General features: G+C 51.2%; 1 protein-coding gene across 2 annotated transcripts in view; it reads left to right on the forward strand.

The window, feature by feature from the left end:
• The first annotated feature begins 538 nt into the window (after window positions 1–538).
• The window catches only part of GRIP2 (glutamate receptor interacting protein 2), a 95,895-nt gene continuing 74,749 nt past the window's right edge, over window positions 539–21,684 (forward strand). For both annotated transcript variants that reach the window (XM_043588217.1, XM_043588215.1), the window contains exon 1: window positions 539–640. In XM_043588217.1, the coding sequence (XP_043444152.1) occupies window positions 586–640 (55 nt within the window). In that variant the 5' untranslated portion in view covers window positions 539–585. The remainder of the gene's footprint in view (window positions 641–21,684) is intronic.

Raw genomic sequence — 21,684 nt, forward strand, 5'->3', positions numbered from 1 at the left:
ACTGATTAATTTTCTCATTCATCAATTCACTAACTCATTCATTCATTCGCTCACTCATTTTCTCACTTCTCTATACACCCGTTTATTCACTCATCCACTCACTTCTTCACCCATTTGTTTACGCGTTCATTGTTTCACGCATTCACTCATTGACTAATTCGTGGTGATTATCGTTATCAGGATGTGGCCCGGAGAGCCCCGAGGTGGGGAGGTGGGAAACGGGGGCAGCGGGGGCCGTGGCAAGTGGGCGGCGGGGGCGAGAGCGAGCGGGCCCCGCGGGGTCCTCCTCCAGCCTAGCTCGCCGCGCCCGCCCGCCCCCGCCCGCCGCCCCGCCCCGCCCCCAGCGCCGGGGAAAGCGCGCGCTCTCGGGGAGCGTCGCTGCTCAGCCGCGGGCTCGCGAGCCGAGCTGAGCTCCTGGCGGCCGCCGGGACACCCCCGATCTTCGGCGGCCGCCCATGCCCGCCGCGCCCCGGGCCCGCGGCCCTCCCCAGCGCTGCGCTGCGCCGCCCGGCCCGGCGGGGGCGGGGCCGGGGCCGGGGCCGGGGTCGGGCTGGCGAGGCGCCGGGCCGCAGGGCGGCCGCCGGGATGCGGGGCTGGCGGAGGAACCTAGCGCTCTGCCTGCAGCGGCTGCCGGACGAAGGTAGGACGCGGCTGCTGCCCAGGCCGGTGAGCACCGGCGCGGGGCGCGGAGGGCGGACCCAGCGCAGAGCTGGCCGGGGGCGCTCGCGGAGAGTGTCCGCGGGAGGCGAAGGGCGGGCGGCCGCGTCCGAGGCGCGGAGCTTGCAGGGTCACCGCAGGACACGCGGTGCGGAGCGGAGCCCTGCCGGGCAGACCTGCGGGGGCGCTCGGCAGGGCGCGTGGAGGTGGGACCCGGGGCAGGGCGGCCGCGTAAGGCTGGAGCGCAGGCTCTGAACCCTCGAGGGCGCAGCCCCCGACCCGCTCGCGAGTCCGGTTCCCGGAGCGAGCCTTGGCCGGCGCGCGACCACGTGCCTCCCGGCTCCCAGGGAGTTTGTCGGGGGTCAGAAGGTGCCGGTGCTCACCGCGGGGGACTTCGGTTCCAAACGCTGCAGTCGCCGGGACCCAACTTTCCTTCGCACGCCCGGCAGCACCCCCGCGCCGACCCTACAGTCTGCAGTTGGTCAAAGTTGCGGGGAAGCTGGAGGTGGGAAGGGGTGCGGGGTAGCGGAGAGATTCGGCCGCACTGCCCCCGACCCGGGCTTGGCCCTGCCGCAGCGCTGCGGCGCAGCCCCCTCCGCCGGGGCGCCTCCGGGGCTGCTCCACCCCTTTACCTGTTGTCTGTACCGTCCTGGCGGTGGGAAGAGGAAGAAGGACCCGCGCCCAGGCTCTGCCTCTGCTGAGGAAAGTTCGGATTCAGTGCTAATCAAGAATTGATAGAACTCTGAGTCAGGGGCAGAGTGAGGTGGGAATGGCAGTCGCCCACCCTCTTAGCGGGGGCCTAATGGCGGACTTACTGGTACCGCGTACTGTGCGCCCTGGAGCCTAACATCTGCTTCTGTGTTTAACCTTCACAGCCACCCCCTCTGGAGGGCGCTGTTATTCCTTCCACTTTACAGGTGAGGACACTGAGCCTCAGAGAGAGGAAACCTGCCCAAGGTCACACAGCCTGTAGGTGATAAAGCTGGGATGTGAACTTAAGTCTCTATGGCCGGCAAGATTTTGGTGGGCCAGGCCTCCCTTACGTCCCTCTGCGAGTTGGGCCTGGTTCAGTTCATAGGAAAGGATCCATTTCCAGCCCTGGCCATAAACCCTGTGTGGGGCGTGGGGGAGGGGAAGAGGAGGGTGACAGCTCATCCCTGCTCCTCCTGCCCTGTCCCCAGGGTTAAGTCAGATCTGTAACCTCTACCCCACTGTGGCCCTAGGTTCTGAGGGCCTGGGAGCAGAGTCTGTGGAGTCTCGTTTAGACCCTCATCAGGCCTTAGCCGGTGTGGGCAAGACCCAGGCAGGCCCATAGCTCCGTCCAGTGGATTGGGCAGACCTTCCACTCTTAATCCAACCTGAGTTGGCATAGCCGGTGCCCAGGTTTCCTTCCCTGGGAGGAGGAAGATTGGATAAGGCTACCAACAAGGAGGAGATCTTGGAGGAGTGCCCCTATTCAATGGAGCTGCCCCCGAGGAACAGAGGAGATTAAGGAGGAAATCTTGGAGCACCTGGGTGGTTCAGTCCCTTGAGTGTCTGACTCTCAATTTCGGCTCAGGTCATGATCTCATGGTTAGTGAGTTGGAGTGTGCAACCAGTTTGGGATTCTCTCTTTCTCTCTGTCTCTGTCTCTGTCTCTCTCTCTCTGCCTCTCTCCTGCTCACGCGCTCTCTCTGAAAATAAATAAACATTAAAAAAAAAGAAAGAAGGAAATCTTGCAGAGCCAGTGTCCATGACCACCCTTCAGTGTGAGCTTGGCCCTTCAGGAAACAGGGCAGCTAAACCCCAGGCGTGTTCTGTGATCTTGGACAAGTCATTCCCCCTGTTCTGAGGCTCACTTTCTGTATCTGTAAGGGGAGGGCCTAACGCTCATCCTACGGGATTCCTAAGGGGATAAAAGGAGGTCTCAGTCCTGGCGTAGCACATAGCCCAGGGCAGGCGAGGAAGCGGGGGCTTTGATGTCCTGAAGAAAGGATGTTGCTCCCTTGCTCCTGATCTGCACTCCCCACGCTGTGTGTGTATGTGTGTGGGGGGTGGGGTGGGGGGTATGGGTAAGGCACGTGGGTGGTGTGTGTGTGAGGTGTGCATGAGGTATATGGGTGTCATGTTTGAGATGCATGTGGGTGTCAATGAGGCTCGCGTGTGACATGTATGAGGCACGTGGGTCTTGTGGTCCCTACAGTCATTTTGCCTGCCACTGGCCACATCCATTGAGAGGAAGCCACTTCTTTCCTCAATGCCAGGAGGTACCCACCATTTGAGTTTTCCTTGGAAAATCTTACTTGAGATTGATCCTTGAGCTCAGCACTAAATCAGAGTGTGGCTGATGCATCTACCGGTGCTGGCAGGAAATTACTGTTTTAAAAAGACAAAATCCCTGGCTTTCTCTGGGTCACGGGAACATTGGTCCCTGTGGGCTGGGTCTCAAATGAGAGACTTTGATACATGGGTCCAGCTTGATAAGAGGCTCATGGCGAAAGGTCAGTCAAGCCCAAGAGTGACAGAGAGAGATATGCAGAGACAGGGTTGTAGACCTGTCATCCTCAGAGAAGAGCCAGCGGGAGGGACATTTTGAATAAATCCGGCTTACCTGCTTATTCTGTGGTATAATTTAAGGCCCTGGAGGAAGAAGTGTGGACTTGGAGACTGGACTCGTGTCCCAGACTTAGGCCCTCTCCACTTGCCAGCTTTGTGACCTTAGGCATACTATTTACTCCTTCTGGGTTTCAGTTGTGGTTGTTGTTTTCAATCCATAAAGTGGGAAGGGTGATCTTGCAGGGTGGTCTTGAGGAATCAATGTTAATGTCTCCTAGTATAAAACCTGCATATAGTAGGTGCTCAAGAAATGCTAATCCTGTTCTTGGTCTTTTTTGATCTCTACATCTACTTTAACTTCATATTTGGGGAAATAATCTGGTGCATGAGTCAGTGGAGAACTCAGGACTCTGTGTAGATTTCTGGATTATGAGCCTTGAGGCTCTCCACTCCTAGGGTTTGGGGGATCCGATCAGGTTGTGTCTGCCACGTGGCTACTTGAATCTACCATCTGGCCTTGCCTAAGGAGGTTGGCCAAAATCGTGGTTATGCTCCCCCCATGCTTGCACAGCACATGCGTCCAGACCACTCTGCAGTTTTTGGAACCTAAAGTAGTAGTCATGTCTGTTGAAGAAAGACCTGGGCAGCCACTGGGATTGGGGAACTCTGATTCCAGCTTCATGAAGCTTCTGAGTTTGTGTGTGTGTGTGTGTGTGTGTGTGTGTGTGTGTGTGTGATTGTGCATGTGCACGTGTGTGACTTGTGTTCTAATGAAATTCCACCTTAATGTTTGTGGTCCTGTAGACAGTAACACATTTTCTTCTATTCACTGCAGTAAATGCTTCCAGAGCTCCCCCCCCCCACCTCCCCTTCACCACCCCCGGGCTCTGTGTGGGATCAAAAACATGAAAGCCAGTCCTCAGCTTCAAGTTGCCCCCAGTCCATCAGATAACAAAAGTTCAAGGTGCCCAGTGCTTGGGGAACGTGAAGTTGAAAGCAGCAATTCTGAGTGGGCAGGCTGCTCAGAGGAGGGGGCTCTGCAACCCGGTGGAGGTCAGTCTTCCACTGGCAGATCCTTCCCGTGGTGTGGCCTGATTAATTTTCCTCCTTATGCCAGTCCTTTCTGCTTTCTAATGGACTCTTGGAATGTGAGCCAGGAGGGTTAATAGAAGTCATCTCGTCTTATTAGAGAGATGGGGAAATACAGAAGCAGTGAGGAGGAAATGACTTTTTATTCATTCGATAAGTATTTATTGGGCCCTGTTCTGGGGGCTGGGGCTATGGCCATGAACAAGAGAAAGACCCTGCTGTAAGGGACTTCACATTCTAGGAGGGGGAGACAGAGGACAAGGAAACATAAATAGGGATGGGACAGTTCTAGAGAGTCATTAGTGAGATGAAGAGAACGCACGAGCAGAGTAGGCAATGCCATGGGGAGTCCCAGGGGAGGGGATGTCTTCAGATAGGGCAGCCAAGGGTGGTCAGGGAAAGAAAGGCTCTCTGAAAGGTGGCTTTTGAGCTAAGACTAAAGATCAGGAGGGCTCAGGCATGCCAAGAACAGAAGGCAGATCTAGTAGCCACGGGAACAACCGGTACCAAGAAGAGGCCTGATCTGCAGGGCATAGTGTGGAGAGGACCAATTTGACCTGTTGGAGGAAGAGAAAGGAGCGAGAGAGAGGGGAGTGATAAGAGAGGAGACTTGGAGTAGCCAGATCACGAAAGGCCAGATCACTGTAGGGGAAGGAGTGTGGATTTTATTCTGTGTTGGGAGCCATTGGAAGCCTTGACCAAGGACTTGGGCTGGCTCCGAGGATGAGCAAGGTTTTGAGTGGTAGAGATGGCAGTGGGGAGAGGCATGCCAGGCAGAGGAATGGCATGAGTAAAGGAGCGGAGGTGGGAAAGCTGTAGGGGCTGAGGCTGCCAGACAGGCAGGAACCAAAGGCATTGAATGCCGCTCTGGGGAGCTGTCTAGGGTTCTGACAGGCGCATCCGGTATCTCTGCAATTGTGGACTTTGTGTGTGTGTGTGTGTGTGTGTGTGTGTGTGTGTGTGTGTGTATGTGTCCGTGGTACCCAGCTAGCTGATGTGTCCCTGTGCCGGTTACCTAGGAGACAACAGGAAGACGATAGGGTGGGATCTGATTGGCTACTGACTCCCGCTGCTCATCTCTCTGTCAGAACTGCAGGCAGAGGTTACAAATGGTCCATGCGGGCGTGCCAAGTGCCGGAAGGGGAGCTGTGAATGTTTGTTGCCCCGAGTTCTGTGTGTGTGTGTGTGTGTGTGTGTGTGTGTGTATGTGTGGTTGCCAGTGAATGTGTGTGCAGCTCTTGAACAAAGCGACAGCATCTGGGGCTAATGCACTTCCTGCTGGGAAACATCTGTTCATTGCCTTAAATCAGGTAGTGGGGGCCCAGATAAATTTAAGAAGAATCAGCTAGACTTGGGAGAGGATCTTTTGTTTGGTTTTAATAACTGCAGTGTCAACCCTGGAGCTGATTTTCAACATTTCCCTGTATCGCTAAAAATGCAAATAGAGCTTTGAGTGGCGGAAGTTATGTCCCGTGACATGGACTGTGATGTCAGTTTGCAGAATCGCCTCCCCCACCCCAGCTGAAAAGGTTGGTATTAGATTGTAGGTCTGTTTTTTTTTTTCCTCCTCTCTCCTTCTTTAGAACAATAATATCTTTTTCTTCTACTTTGTGGGTAAAAGGACAAGGAATCCACACTTTAACTTTGCTTGGGAAGGGGATTGGGAAACAAATGAAACCCACCAAAGTGTTTCCTTTGCACCTGACTTCCTCAAACAGCAGCCCAGATAGGCTTGGGAAAACAAAATAAAACAGAAAAACAGCAACAGGAACAACAATAACAACAACGAGCTCCGAGGCTGCAGAAGACTTAGCATTCTTAGTCTCTCTTCCCCCACTCCTGCCTCCCACCTTACAGGGTTTGGCAGATGATACAGGTAGTGAAGAGGAAATGAGGATTTCCCTCCTCCCCGCTCCCTTGGTTTCTCCATACTGTGCTCAAGTTTTAACGTTCCACGTATGAGGAGCCTCCTCTGCCTGTTTGTCCTTGAGACAAAATGCCATCCCGTTTCCTATTGGAAACAAATCATACCAGACCTTTCATTCATGTCTATTTCCCATGTCTCCCTCACCATGGATCAGAAGTGTTTTATCTGAAACACACATCTGGGGATGTTTTCTATCTGTTTACACATTATTCATATGCTCTGTTACTTACAGGAGGGGCCTCACCCTTAAATGCCTAAAGGGGCAAGACAAGTAACGCAAAAGATGAGTGAAGAAGGCCCCAGGGCCTTTGCACTTGCTGATCTGTCTCCTGGATTGATCTTTTGGCATATACACAATTCACTCACTTCATTTAGATCTGTGCAATTGTCTCCTCCTCAGAGAGGCCTTCCCTGACCATCCCATCTAAAATAGCTGCTTTTTATCCCCGTAACTTCCTTTTTCTTTCCAGCATTTTGTGCTGCCTCACCTTATATTATATCCTTGTAATATCTTCTCTCCCACTAGTATGCAAGTGCCCTGAGGGCTGTGGCTGTGTCTATCTTGTTCTTCATTTTATCCCCAGTAACCAGTACCTTGCCTGGCAATTGCTCAGTAAATATTTGCAGATGAAGGGAGTGAATTGGGTCTGGGGGACAGAGTGTAGACTTTATAGGAGCTTGGGCTCAGCAAGCCAGACCTGATTTTTCTAGGGAAGCTAAAAACTCAGAGTTTTACATGCCACCTACCAATTTAAAAATGTTAAACACCAATTCAGACAGACTCTGAGGGTCAAGCAGGACCTCCCTTTGGAGTTAGAGGCCTCTCATATTCAAGGCTCTTTGCCATTTGGCTGCGGTAACCTTTCTTCCCTCCTTAGTCATGCACAGACCTTGTTCTGCCCCATGTCTGAACCTTTGCTTAGGCTGCCTCTATGCCTGGAGTGCCTCTCCTCTGCCAACTTCTTCACCCAGCAAAGTACTGCTTCCTTCGGCTCCAACCTCAGGCCAGACCAAGGAGCAGCTTCCTGCCGTCCCCCTCCTCCTGACATGGCAGAATTCGTCTCTCCCACCATGTTTCTGTCCTAGCCTCTTTCCTGTGGGAGCATAACTATGCTTACTCATCAGTCTCCTCTGCTAGACACAGAGGTCCCGGGGCAGGAGCCCTGTCCAGTCCCATCTGTGGGTGTGCAGTACCCAGCTCAGGGGCCGGCATATAGTAGGTGCCCACTAAGTGAGTGGGAAAATGAAATAGAGAAAGGAAGGGGGAGGCACCAGCCTTTCTGTGCACCTCATGTGAACTAGGCCCTGGGCTGACCGTGTTTGCATCCTTCACTCTCAATGGCCTGGTGACGAGGATGTTGAACTCGGGGACCCCTGTTGAGCTGAACAGCTTCTCCCTGCCTGGTAGGCAGTCCTTGCCTTGTTCCATTCTCTAAACCAGCCTCTGGGACTTTGCCTGAGTTTTGCTTTTCTTCTCTGTAAAGTGGGAGCATTAACAGCCTCTGGGAGAGCTGTCACGGGGATCCAGAGATGACAGATGGGGGAGGGCTCTGCCAGCTATGGAAAGGGGCGCACTCATGTGGCGGTGACTGGCACAGTGAAGGCAATGGCCAGTTACTTCCTGGGCATGACTGTGCCTCACCTGTGTGTTCGAGGAGTCTAAGGAAATACTTATTCTTGTTTTCATACATCTTTTCATTCTGCAATTTCTTTTTGTTAAGTGTTTGTTTATTGAGAGAGAACAAGTAGGAGAGGGGCAGAGAGAGGGAGAGAGAATCCAGAGCAGGTTCCACACTGTCAGCACAGAGCCTAACGTGAGGCTTGATCTCACAAACCATGATATTCCGACCTGAGCTGAAATCAGGAGTCTGCCCCTTAACAGACTGAGCCACCCAGGTACCCCTCGTTCTGTGCTTTCATCATTAAGCCCCTACTCCATGCCAGGTACCTCTCTTTTACCATTTTACTTCCTATTCCCAGAAAGCTGACCGCCTTTAGGCCTTGTTATGGCCATCTCAACATTTGGGAGCCTGAGGCACAGAGAAGTTAAGTCACTTGCCCAAGAATGCACTGCTAGGAAGTGACAAAGCAGGATTTTTACCCCAGGAATGTCTTTGTCCCTAGCCAGGGCTCTTTCTCTGCCCCCAGACTGCTTTCTTTGGAATTTTGTTTCCAGGAGTCACAAGCAATGAGGCACTTAGAGAAGGGGCATGGAATTCTGCCTGGGGTGGGGGCATTGGTGCTGACCTCTGACCTGGGCTTTACAGAGCAAGTGTGAGTGGCCAGGTAGGAAAGCCGCAGGGAAGGGTACGTAAGGCCAAGAGATTGGTCTGTGCAAAAGTACAGAGTTGAGAAAAACCTGGTGTGACCATAGTTGTGCAGGGTGGCTGCATGTGCTGTGTGTGGGGGGAGGGTGGCACGATTCTGGCTGGAGACAGATGGTGAGGGTAGAGATGGCTACACCCTGGTCACAAATGGGTCTGGCTTGACCCTGACAGTGGCACACACACACACACAAAATTGGTTGTCATTAAATTTTGAGTGTGTGTGTGTGGGGGGGGGGAATTTGACATTAAAAAAAGAAAGATATCTGCAGCTTTCTTCAGAGGATCTGGTAACCTCGGTCTTACATTTCTGCTGTGCCTTGTGGACTGGGAGTGTGCTTGCCGTACTCCCCATCTGGCCACTGATGCATTCACTTACTTGCTCAGCCTTGGAGGTGTTTGTGTTTGAGACCTTGAACTCACCCAGTAAAGGAGTTTGAACTTCATCATCTTCAGGCAGCTGAAGCTGCTGAAGGCAGCTTTATTTTTTAAAGTTTATTTATTCTGAGAGAGAGAGAGAGTGAGAGCAGGGGAGGGGCAGAGAGAGGAGGACAGATCTAAAGTGGGCTATTTGCTGACAGCAGAGAGCCCAACACAAGGCTTGAACTCATGAACGTGAGATAGCGACTTTAGCTGAAGTTGGACGCTTAACTGACCGAGTCACCCAGGTACCCCCAGCTGAAGGGTTTTAAAGCAGGAGGGTGGCATGTTCAGGAAGCACCTGCTGACTGCTGGGGGATGGGAGGCAAGGTGAGGCAGAGAGACCCCCAAAATGACCATGTTAGGAGCACTTGCTTGGTACTTATTCACACTGTCTTTGCTTCTCCTGATAACCGTGCATGGTCAGGTGATCAGCCTTATCAGATGAGGAAATAGAAGCTACAAAAGCAGATGCCATGAAAGAAAGGATTGAAAAATTGGACTACATAAAAATGGGGAAGTGATGTAGGATGAAAGGCACGATTGACCAGGTTCCAAGACAAGCCACAGCCCAGGAGGGAAGGTATTTACAACATACATCACAGGTGAAGACTAAGAGCCAATGTATATCAGGATCTCCTGCAAATCAATAGGAAAAGATACACGGTCTAGGAGGAACGTCATGAATTCAAGCAGGAAGTTACTAGAAGATACACAAATAGCCAGAGAGTGAATGAAAAGAAGGCCAACCTCAGCATTTTAGGGGATTATTGTACTAGCATGAGGAAAATGCTCACAGAAATAACAGCACAATATCAATTTGAAGGGGAAGTTAAAAAATTCATAGCATCTAGTGTTGGTGAGATCCTGGGGGAAGCAGAAGCTGACATATGCAGGAAGGGGAAGCATATAGGAGGGCAGTCTGACGGGTTATCTGTCAATATGGAAAATGCTTACACCCTTTGACACAGCCATTCCTTTTCTAAGTATTGCAAGTATTTTCTAGTCTAGGGAAGAATCTAGCACAGATGCATAAGGCAACACGGACACAGACGTTCACTGGGGTGTTAATAATGGAGGGGTGGTTCAGATGTCAAACCTCCAACCATCTCAGTGGTCTCTCTCTAACCTGTGCTCCCATTTGCCAAGCCCCGCCTCCACCTTCTGCTGAAGGTACCTACCGTTACCTGTTGGTAGCTCTACGCATACACGTTCTCTCCCTTCTTTTTACACAAATAACGGCATACTGTCTGCAACTCTCTCTTTTATCGTGAAATACGTTGTACATAACGAGGAGTGTTAAAACATTTGTGTTTTTCAAAGAGCAGCAATAGACCCCAGGTTGAGAAACAGATTGCTCCCAGCACCCAGTGCCACACGGCTCTCCAAAATATCTGTTCGGATTTATACTCCCCTTTGGGATTCATGTAATTTTACAGAAGAGAAAAGGATTTGAGGTGGGTTTGCTGGTTCAAGGTCCCAGAGCTGGACGGTGGCTTTGGTTTGGCCTGTGGCCTGTCTGCTTCACAGGGATGAGGTTGTAAGCAGGGGGACATAGGCAACAGAATGGGCCAGATGTGGCAGTGGACAGATGTGGAGGGCCAGGCCTGGATGACACTCAGGGATTCCTCCTGGCCTGGGGGGTTATGCTAGTGCCTTTCACTGAGCTGAGGGGGGAGGGGCATGCAGGGGTGGATTTTAGGGGGCTGAGTGTGAGAGATCTGCTAAGAGGCCCCTGTCCTGGAGGCCCCCAGATGGATGGCCCTGGGAGCTGGCAGCCCAGCTGGGGAACCTCATAGAAGGGTGCCCTTTGAGCAACCATTTTTCAACTGTATGAACAAATGCTTCCCTTCTCTAGTCCAGTGAGGGTAATTTATCCTAGGGAGAAAAATGAATTCTCCCAGGAAGCTTCGCTGCCAGAGACCCAGGAGCCTCAAATTTACTGCTTGCCTTCTGTGCTGATGGGACTGGGCCTCCAGATTTATGTCTGGGGGTTTATGGGCGGCTGGCTCTGGTTGGCAGGAGTCCTGGGGGACAGGCAGGGGGACAGCTGTATTTTATGGTGAGGCTGGGACCCAGGAGGGTGTAAATCACTGTGGCCTCCCAGGAGAGGCCACCTGCCTCACATGGGTGGGTGGGAAGGAGCTCAAGCTTGTCTGAGGACAGCAGAGAGGACCCTCCCTCAGAGGCCACTTTGTCCAGCTTCCCAGCTTAGGTGGAGAGACTGTGTCCAGAGAGACAGAAAGCCCGGGTCCCATGAGAGGCCAGGGTTTCCCCAGACCCGCGGGGTCAGACTCTGGTTTGAGTGGTTTGCTTTCTGCTGTTCTGCTTCTTTCAAAGATAAACCAGCCCAAACCACAGACCTCCCTCTGACTGAGTGCTGGCCGCTTGCTGGCAGTCTGTGCTGACCAAGACCTCAGTGGTCCCTGCCGTCTAGGAGCTCAGAGACTCCGCTGGTGGTCTCCAGAGTTGGGTGTGGGTGCCACACCCAGGACAGCCTCTTGAGGAAGAGGCTGGGAAAAAATATGAAGAGCTTTAGCTTACGTTTGTTTTCTATCACATTTTCATTTTCCCTGCTTTTGTCTGTGTTTATAATGTGAGTGATATACAGATATGGTAACACGTGGGTAAGTCATAAATAATACATGTGTGTTATTGCAGAGGAATGCACAGACGTTTTTACACAAAGGGGGTGCAAGACCAGGAGGATTTGGGGACCATGCCCTGCCCACCTGCTAGACTATAGTTGTTGGAAGGACCCTGGGATCCTGGGCTGGGGTCTCCCTTGCTTGCAGGGCCGAGGGCAATATGTACTGAGCACCTACTAAGTGCTGGGCACAGGTGCACCCTTTTCTGTCAAGGCCTGGACTCCACAACAACAGTGGGGGACAAGGGTGGTGAACATCATTTTACAGACCATGAGACTGAGGCCCAGAGAAGAGAACGGATTTGCCCCATTTTGTGCCTGAGCTGGGATTCTTTTCTCAGCCCTCCTATTGACCATTTTCACAGTTCTTCCTTTTTCTGTCTCCCATTAAAAAAAATAAGGGGGCGCCTGGGTGGCTCAGTCGGTTAAGCAGCCGACTTCGGCTCAGGTCATGATCTCGCGGTCCGTGAGTTCGAGCCCCGTGTCGGGCTCTGTGCTGACAGCTCAGAGCCTGGAGCCTGTTTCAGATTCTGTGTCTCCCTCTCTCTGACCCTCCCCCATTCATGCTCTGTCTCTCTCTGTCTCAAAAATAAATAAATGTTAAAAAAAAAAAAAAAGACGTATAGAATGTTCATTGGGTATTTAAACCATTTTAAATAATTAAACACAGCAATACCAGTTAAAAAAAAAAAAACACATTGCAATGTCCCCCTTTCTCCATACTACAGCACTAACATGTCATGTACATACTTTTCTGGCCTCTTGCTGTCATTAAAAAAAAGTATCCTTAGGGCACCTGCGTGGCTCAGTCGGTTGAACATCCAGCTTCGGCTCAGGTCATGATTCACGGTCAATGAGTTCCAGCTCCGCGTCGGTCGGGCTCTGTGCTGACAGCTCGGAGCCTGGAGCCTGCTTCAGATTCTCTGTCACCCCCTCTCTCTGCCCTCCCCTGCCTACACACACACACACACACACACACACTCTCTCTCTCTCTCTCTCTCTCTCTCTCTCAAAAATAAACATTAAAAAAAGAGTATCCTTTTATACTAAGTTACTTTCTCTCTGATGGAGTATGCAATTATTGTTAAATATAGACCATTTTGGAAAGATAAAAAACCAGGAAGAAAACTAAAATCATCCTCCATCAACCCACCATTCAGAGACAACTTTCCTGCATTTCCTTCCAGTCTTTTTTCCCACTGTCTACTGTCATTAAGATCATATGACATATACCATTTTATGTTTTTTTTCTTTGCTTAGTTTTGTAGGATCAGCTGCAGAATGCCACATGGGGTGTCTGTACCAGGCAGATTTTATTTACCTGCTCGCCCATGGTTGGATAATAAGGTTGTTTCCAGCATTTTGCTGTTACAAAGAAGGTTGCTGTAAGAGTCCGCTTTCCTGGGGTTGTCATCAGCCTTGATGTAATTCTGCATGGGCTTTCTCCCCCTGCAGATGTTATTTCTTACACTTGTCATTTTTAATGGCCATGTAATCTCCTGGAGTGTTGCTATTCCTTATGTTCTAGGCCATTTCACCTTCTCCATATCCCACCAGGCTTCCCCACTCCCTCTGGGAAGCCAGCTCCTTCCCCAAATCCTCCCCCCACCCCCGCTCCCCCTGCCCAGCACCTTCAATGCAGGGACCCAACCTCCAGTGGGGAGGGGAGGGCTGTCATCTTGCCCACATCCCAGACATTTGCTGCCTCCCTCCTGCTTGTGTCCTGGTCCTGACACTCAGACCCTGTGTTGGCGGATGCCTTCCTTTCTTCTTTCACTCTGTGGTTGTTTAACTATGACCTACCATGTGCTAGCCACTGTTCTAAGTGCTGAGATACAGTAGTAAATGAGACAGAGTCTTTGTCTTTATGGAACAGGGGAGATAAGTCGTAAACAGGTGGAGACAAGACAAGAAAAGGGGATAAGGAGACAGGAAAAGGGGATGAGATGAAAGAGGGTGATAGGTGGTCAGGGAGGACCTCCTGGAGGAGGTGACATTTGTTCTGGGACCAGCCAAGGGAATGCCTGGGAGAGGAGGACTCCAGGTGGAAGGAACAGCAGGGGCAGAGGCCCTGGGCACATTCTGAATGTTTGAGGAACGGAGGCCAGTGTGGCTGCAGTGTCATGGGGGGAGCACGAGTGGGGCTGGCAGGCCCGGCTGGTGGAAGGAAGGTGTTCGGGTCTCCTCTGAGAGTCATGGGAAACCTCCGCAGTGCCTGGCGCACAGTAGGTGCCTGGTTGGGTTAGCTGCTCTTATTGTTGTTCCCTCTTCGTGAAGGAAGTCAAGTTGTAAGACTTGCTTGTCCCAGAGTGCACCGGGGCTGCTGCCTGGCCTCCTTCAAGTCTGACCTGTCCCCTTGCTGCAGCTCACACCTGTTCCTTCTGCACATCATAGTCCCACGCCTCACTTGGCCCCAGAAGTGGGGGTCTGGTGGGCCTGTGTTTGCTCTGAACTATCCATCTGTGTGAAATGGGCAGATTCTGCCTCCTGGGGCTATTGGGAGGTTTTGCTGGCACCTTGTGGGGGCTTATTAAGGTCAGCTCCAAAGATACTAAATTAAACATCTTAAAAAATAATATTTTATCTAGAAACCTCTATAAAGTTTGTATGAAGTGGGTGGGTGAGCCCTCTGCAGCGGCTCTGGACCTTCAAGCTCCCTGGAGGGAGGTGGCCGGTGGCCCCTATGGGAAAATCAAGAGCAATTGCATCGGATTCTGCACTTAATTTAATGAAAAGGCACTGCAGGGAGGCAGAGGCAGTGAGGCAGTTAGGGAAGGCTTGCGGGCTTGGGCAGGAGCGATTCCAGGGAGATTTATGATGCTTCATAAAAGATTCAGATCTAGGCTGAGCTTGGGCGGTGCTGGGCTCAGTGCTCTGGGCTCTGTCTCCGCAGCCTGGGCGGCAGATGGTCTGAGGTTCCTGGTGGCGATGATTGCCGTGTGACCCTGGGCAAGTCATGGCCCCTCTCTGGGCTCTGCAGCACCATTTGCCATCCTGGGTTCCCTCCTCCCCCAAGATCCTGGACCCTACCCTCCTGCCCGTATCCCACCAGACCTGCATTTTACAAGCCTTTCCACACTTGGGAAATCCTCTTTCTCATAGCCTGCGTCCTCCCCTGCCCAGTTGCTTTTCCATTTTACAGAAGAGAAAATTGAGGCTCTGAGAGGTTCTCTGGTGTTCCCAGAGTCACACAGTGACTGGGGCAGGGGTGAAGTCTGTCTGGCCCTTTTAGCAGTGGAGTCAGGAGCTTCCATGGTGGGCTGGAAGGCTACTCAGGATGGAGTAGCCACACAGCCCCATGTGGAGCCTGACCTGTTGTGTTTTACTTTCCCATTTAGCAGAGAGGCGTCAGGAAAGTTAAGGGACCAGTGTGGACCCCAGGGCAACTGGCACCAGCGCTGGGAATGTAGTTACCTCCTGGTCTGGCCTTTCTCCCCGCACACTGTCGAAGTCTTTGGGGCTCCTCCGGCTTTAGCTCAACCTCTCCATTCACTTGCTGTGTGAGCCTAGGCAAGCGACCTAATATGTCTGAGCCTCCGTATCTTCATCTACAAAATGAGCATGGTAATATGCCCATCTCCCAGGCTTGCTAGGTGGAGGGAACCTGCTACTAGTAAGTGGCCTATAACAGTCCCCAGTATCCCATTTTCATAAGAAGATTATAGTTCTAGAGCTGCTCAAGCCCTGGAGAAAATCATACCAAAAAAAGGAGCCCTTTCTTTTATAGTCCCAGGGCTTGGCTGGTTGGGCCCCTCCCGAGGCAGCAGAGGAGGGAAGAAACGTATTGTAGGCTGGTGGTTGCAGATGGCAGGCAGCTAATTTATTTACCTCTTTCTAATAAATATGCACGACACATAAATAAAATATTTCGCTCGTAGTGCCCCACCCGGATCCAGGCAGGCAGAGACAGTCGGCCGTGTGGCTCTGAAGCAGGCTCTGTGGGTGTGTGTGTGGAGTCTGGCAAGGGGGTTAATGAGCTGATTATTCCTTCTTTAACCTAATTTTCTGTCCCATATCCAGCAGCACCCAGAGTTCCTCATTTTGGAGGTGCTGGCCTTCTCCTCCAGACCTCCCAGCCAACACCTTTTGCTTCCCTGGAGCAGGGCAGGACTGGACTGGACTGTCCCAGGAGATAGCCAGCTCTCTATCAAGGATGCCACCAGACTGGTTCCTGTTCTGTGTGGGAGTTGGACCAGGGGACGCTCAGGACCTCTCTGGAGATGGCTTGACCACTTTGGAGGGCCTACTTTTTTCCAGTTCATGCACTGGTGCCTTGGCACGGGTCCCAGCCTCCACATCGTCCCTGCTACAGTCCGTCCTCCCCTGCGCCCCTGACCCAGCTCATCTGGGGCCCAGGAAACCCAGTAATAAGACAGAGTAACAATGCATGGAACTGCCATCCCCAGAACTGAAAGAAGAGAAGAGAGGGTGGCTGGGCGACTGTGACTCCATGAGTAGGGCAGGAGAGCAGGGGCAGCCCATGGAGTCAGAAGGACCAGGTTCCATCCCTGCTCTGCCATTTTTTCAGAGACCTTGGACAAGTTGTCTCACTTCTCTGAGTCTTTTGTCTTCATCTGTGAAATGGGCACAGCGTTGGTATTTACCTGACAAGGTTATTGTGAGGCTTGTTCTTTCATTCGCCTGACAAAATGTTTACTGAGCAGCTGCTATGTGCCAGGAACTGCCTTCGGCCCTTGGGGATACCATTAGGACAATAAGGGGATACCGTTAGGACAATAAGACCTTGTCCTAATGGACGTTCCAGTGTGCGCACCAGCCAAGCACCATGTTGGCAAGTAGATGTGCACCCTAACAGCAGGTTGTAGAATGAAAACCAATGAAGTAGAGTCAGGGCACAGAGATGGTGGAGAAGCTCTCTCAGTCGCAGTACTCAGGGAGGGCCTCTCTGGGGAGGTGACGTTTGAGCATATACTTGAACGAGGAGAAGGAGCCAGCTCTGCCAAGAACTGCACAGGCAGAGGGAATGGCACATGCAATGGCCCTGAGGTGCACACAAGTCTGGCATGTTCGGGGAAGGCCGGGGCTGCAGGCACAGTGAGATGAAGCAGGTGGGTGACACGTCTGGCACAGGTCTTGGCACAGGGCAAATTCTTGGCGGGAACTCCTTCCCGCCACCCTCCTGCTTTCTTGCTCTCCCTGGACTGCTCAAATACTCCATGTAATCCAGATGGGAGGGTCAGGTTCCTAAAACATCCAGTATGGAAGGGTTTCATGACTTGTCCAAAGACCCATTCCAAATAAGCCTAAGTCCCATGAGTAGCCTGTGGTCTCTGTGCCCAACTTGCAGCCATATTTAGCATATACAGTCAACAAAGGGCTCATATCTTGAATATATAAAGAGCTCTTATAAATCAACAAGAAAAAAACCCCAGACAACCCAGTAGCAAATTGGACAAGAGACTTGAATAAGTGCTTCATGAAGAAGATCCAAATGACCTGTAAACATATGAAAAGGTGTTCAACATCATATCACAGAGGGAAATGGAGATTAAAACCACAGGGAGATACCCAGCAGAAGGGTTGACATTAAAAAGGCTGACAATACTGAGTGTTTGCGTGGAGGAGGAACAGCAGGACTTTCGTGCACTGAGAGTGGGAGTGTAAATGTCACTTTACTAAAGATTCCCTGGAGGGATGGGGACCAGCTTATATCACACCCCAAAGAGTAACATGGAGTCACATTCACCCGGCCATCCTCTCTCTCTTCCAGCCTGTCTCCCTGGAAGCCCCAGTGCTGGGTCCCTTCTCCCACTCCTTCTCCTTCCCCTTCACAGCCTTTTCTGTGTTGCCCTGCTCATCAGCTTTGCTTCCAGGCTTGCACACCAATGTCCAAAACAGAAGCCAGGCTCTCTCAAGGCTGCTGCAGGAGGTGTTACCAGGTTACAAAGTACGGAAACCCAACCCCCACTAGCCTAAGCCAGGAAGAAACCTTAAATGCTCACATCAGCTTCAGGAAGGGCTAAATCCAGGGGCTCAAAGGATGATGTCACAGCTTGATCTTTCCATTCCTTTCCTGTCTTTTCTCTGTTCTGCTGGCTTTGCTCCAGACTCATATCATTCTACATTCTGGTGGGGAAAGAATGTACAGATGGCTCCAGCAAAAGTCCTGGGGCTGTGTCCCATTGGACAGTATTGGGTCACATGTGTGTTCCTTAGTCAGTCACTGTAGCCTAGAGAGTGGACTGCTCTGATTGGCTAAACCTGGCTCTGCCCACCTTGGAAGCAAGGTCAGCCCTGTGAAGTACATGGACAGTGGAGGAGGGGGTCTCCCCAGAACAAAATCAGAGTGTTGTTACCAGAAGAAGGAGGTCTGGATGTTGAATGGGTAGAAACAACCAATGTCCACTATGGGGGCCTCAGTTCACTTGTATGAGGAGAGAGGGCTCAGAATTTATCAGTCAGGTGTCTCCAGAAAAACAGACCCAATAGGAGATCTATCTGTCTATCTATCCATCTATCCATTTATCTATCTATTGAAAGATTTTTTAAGAATTGGCTCACATGATTGTGGAGCTGGCTTGTGTAAATCTGTGGTGTAGCTCGGGTAGGCTGGAAACTCAAGAAGGGTTTCTGTTCTGCAATCTTGAGGCAGAATTCTGTTTTTTTCTTGGGAGAACCTCTGTCTTTGCTCTTAAGTCCTTCAACTGATTGGGTGAGGCCCACCCACAGTATGGAGAGTAATCTGCTTCACTCAGAGTCAACTGATTGTGAGTGGTATTCATATCTACAAAATACCTTCATAGCAACTTCTATCCTGGTGTTTGACCAAACAACTGGGCACCATAGCCTAGCCAAGTTGTCACAGAGCAACAAAGGTGTTTATTTAAGTTAGTATTATATGATAATGTAAAAGTGTGTTTGTCCCCTTCCCACCTAAGGCTAGGAGAACCATTCAGGGAAGGACAGGAGAGGCTACATGGCCTCAGCACAGGGAGGAGAACCCTCTGGGGCCACCAGGACCTTGGGTGTGGTTTTCAGTCCCTATCATACAGTGTTGGCTCAGCCATCTGCTCTAGGTGCTGGACTGCAGGGGTGGCCAGACCAAGCCTCTGTCCTGCAGCATCCCCAGGCTAGTGAGGAGGCAGTCCTCCCCCTGGGTCCCCTGGGCTGGTAGGGAGGCAGTCCTCCCTAGAAGATCCCCAGGCTGGTGGGGAGGCAGTTCCTGCATCCAGCATGAAGTTTCGTGGTGGAGTCAGAAGCTCTCCAAGTGCCCTGACATGAGGTGATTTGGCCACCAGCCACTGTGCTGAAAGGAGGGGCATGCCAGTCACTGATGAGAGAATCACCGTAATTAACAACAGAGGAAACTGTTACATACACATGGACGAGCCCTCCGCTTCCCAGGCTGGCACAGACCACAACCCAGAGGAATGGGTGGAAGATCTTGGGGTTCCGGATGCCTCTGCCATTCCAGAGCCGTGAGTCCCCGGGAGCTGCTCCCTTCTTGGCACTGGTCTCCCAGTCAGTGGGATCCTGGAGAAGTCATATTTGATGAGGGCCGATGGCATGCCTGGTGTTCAGCCCAGGGTGAAGAGTTTTGCGGAAACTGAGACTCCAGGAGGGAAAGTACTGCTTTGCCCCAGGTTGGACAGCGGGGTTGGTGAGGGTAGGAGGCTGGGTTCCAGCCCAGGTCAGCCATGCCAGAGCTGTGGTATTCTTACTTTCATGGGGGGCAGGGAGAGGAATCCCAACAGAACCTGGATCTTGTTTTCTGTACCACCCATAGAAATAACCACAGTCCTTTCCACCTGTAAAGTAGTCTCCAGTCTGACAGAGTTCCTGCATGCCCATTGGTATGTGATAACTCATCACAGACCAGCTCTGGGAAGTTTTCAAGAATATTGTCTCAGGAACATTTAAAAAAATAGTAACTTTATCAAGGATAACTTACACACAGTAAAGTACATGCATTTTCCGTGTATGGTTTGATACGTTTTGACAGAGGTATGTACCTGTGTAACCACCACCACAATTAAACACAATTGTACACATAGATAATTACACAGGTATAATTAGAGCATTCCCATCACCCCCCCAGAGTTTTCTTGTGCCCTTCTCAAATAGTTCCTGTCATCCTCTGTTCTTGCCAGACCCAGGCAGGATCTGCTTTTTGTCACTATAACTTAGATTTGTCCTTTTTTTGAAGTTTTGTATAAATGGAATCATATAGTATACAGTTTTTGTCTCACATGTGTTCAGCACATTCATCATATTTTAAGATCCATCCAGGCTGTTGTATGTGTCCGTACCTTGTTCTTTTTCTTGCTGAGTGTATCCAGGGAGTGGGTATACCCCCGTGTCTTTATCCAGTCTCTTGTATGTGGGCGTTTGGGTGGATTCTAGTTTGGGGCTGCTGTGACCCATGTACAAGTGATTGTGTGAACGTGTTTCCATTTCTCTGGGCTCATTCACTAAGTGTGGGATACTGGGTTGTTGAGTACATGTTCAACATTTTACAAGAAATAGGCCCATTTTATGGATAAGGAAATCGAGGGTCAGAGAAAGCAGCTGACCTGGGTCACTTAGTACACAAAACCAGTCCAGCTCAAAGCTCTTTTACCTTGCTAGTGACACAGCTAAGAAAGAAGAAAGAAGAAAACCCCGCATTAATTCATAAACTTTTACTGATACCTACATATACACCATTTCACTTAATCCTGACAACAATCCTGTGAAATAAATCATAATATTGTCCCCATTTCCCAGGTGAAAGACTGAGGCTCAGGGAGGTAACATGATTTGTCCGAGGATACCAGCGTGGAGTGGTGTAGCTGAATCTCCAACCCAGTCCTCTGTGCTCCTGGTCGTTGCTCGGCACCAGTTAAAGATACAGAAAACAAAAGACATGCTGTCCAGCCCAAGGCCATGGTGGATATTGCTAATGGATGGCCATGCTCTTTCCTGCTGACTCAGCCTCAGAGACTTTTGTTTTTTTAACACGTGACCTCATACAACCACTCATGATGGATTGGAGACAGCAAGCAAGAGAACAGTCCAAACCAGCGCAGGGTCCAGCCCTGCCTTCTAGAAGGGCTGCTCACCAGCCTGAAGCCTGAGCCAGGAGGGACCCCAAGCTCAGACTGTCTTCACCCCACAGGCCCCAGGGTGAGGATGGGGCCATTGCTCTGTTGCAGATAGTCAGAGCTGAGAGCAACTGCCTCATCCTTAGTCAGCCCAGCAGCATGGGGGCCACTGAGGGATTGAGGGACAAAGGGGCAGAGGGACCCATTAGGTACGTCCCGCTTGGAGCCCCAGCCTCACATGCACCCTTGCAAGCTGGGTTTTTATCACCAGTTCTCAGAGGCAGCAGCTGAGACCTGAGGTGGCAAAACTGACAAGAGATAGTCAGAATTTGAACCCAGCCTGCCCCAGTGCCCACACCCCCTCTGCCACATTGGCTGTTCTCCTTTTGCTGGGATTTCTCTGGCTCCGGCCTAAGGGCTGGGACTGGTTTTACTTGGGCCTGGGGTGTTGTTAACTGGTCAGTATCTGTCCAGACGTCCTGTCTGCTGAGATGTATTCCGAATGATTTTTTGTTTTATTTTGATAAAGCTTTCCTGAGTAATGGAATGGACAAGCCCTGAGGTGAATGTCAAGAAGGGAAGGGCCTTCTGGGCCAGAACAACAGCCCAGAGGTGAGAATGTCCAGACTTTGACTGGAGAGGAGACAGGGCCTACCAGTCTGGATATTGACATTTTTGACTCTGCTGAGTGGTTGGGAGTTCATGGGTCTCTCTCCTTGTCCAGATCTCTCTGTCTTTGTCTCTGTCTTTTTTTTTTTAAGTTTATTTATTTACTTTGAGAGAGAGAGGGAGAGAGAGAGAGAGAGCATCCCCAGAAGGCTTTGCACTGTCAGCACAGAACCCCGTGCAGGGCTTGAACTCACAAACTGGGAAACCATGACCTGAGCCAAAATCAAGAGTCAGATGCCCAACCAACTGAGCTACCCAGGCATCCCTGTCTCTGTGTCTTTCTGTCCCTGTCAGCCTGTCTGTCTCTGGATCTCTCTGTCTCTCTTTAGTCGTCTTTTTTTTTTGGTTACAAACATGTTTCAATTTTTCACA

This window comes from Prionailurus bengalensis, chromosome A2, assembly GCF_016509475.1.
Source record: "Prionailurus bengalensis isolate Pbe53 chromosome A2, Fcat_Pben_1.1_paternal_pri, whole genome shotgun sequence".
NCBI classification, from domain to species: Eukaryota; Metazoa; Chordata; class Mammalia; order Carnivora; family Felidae; genus Prionailurus; species Prionailurus bengalensis.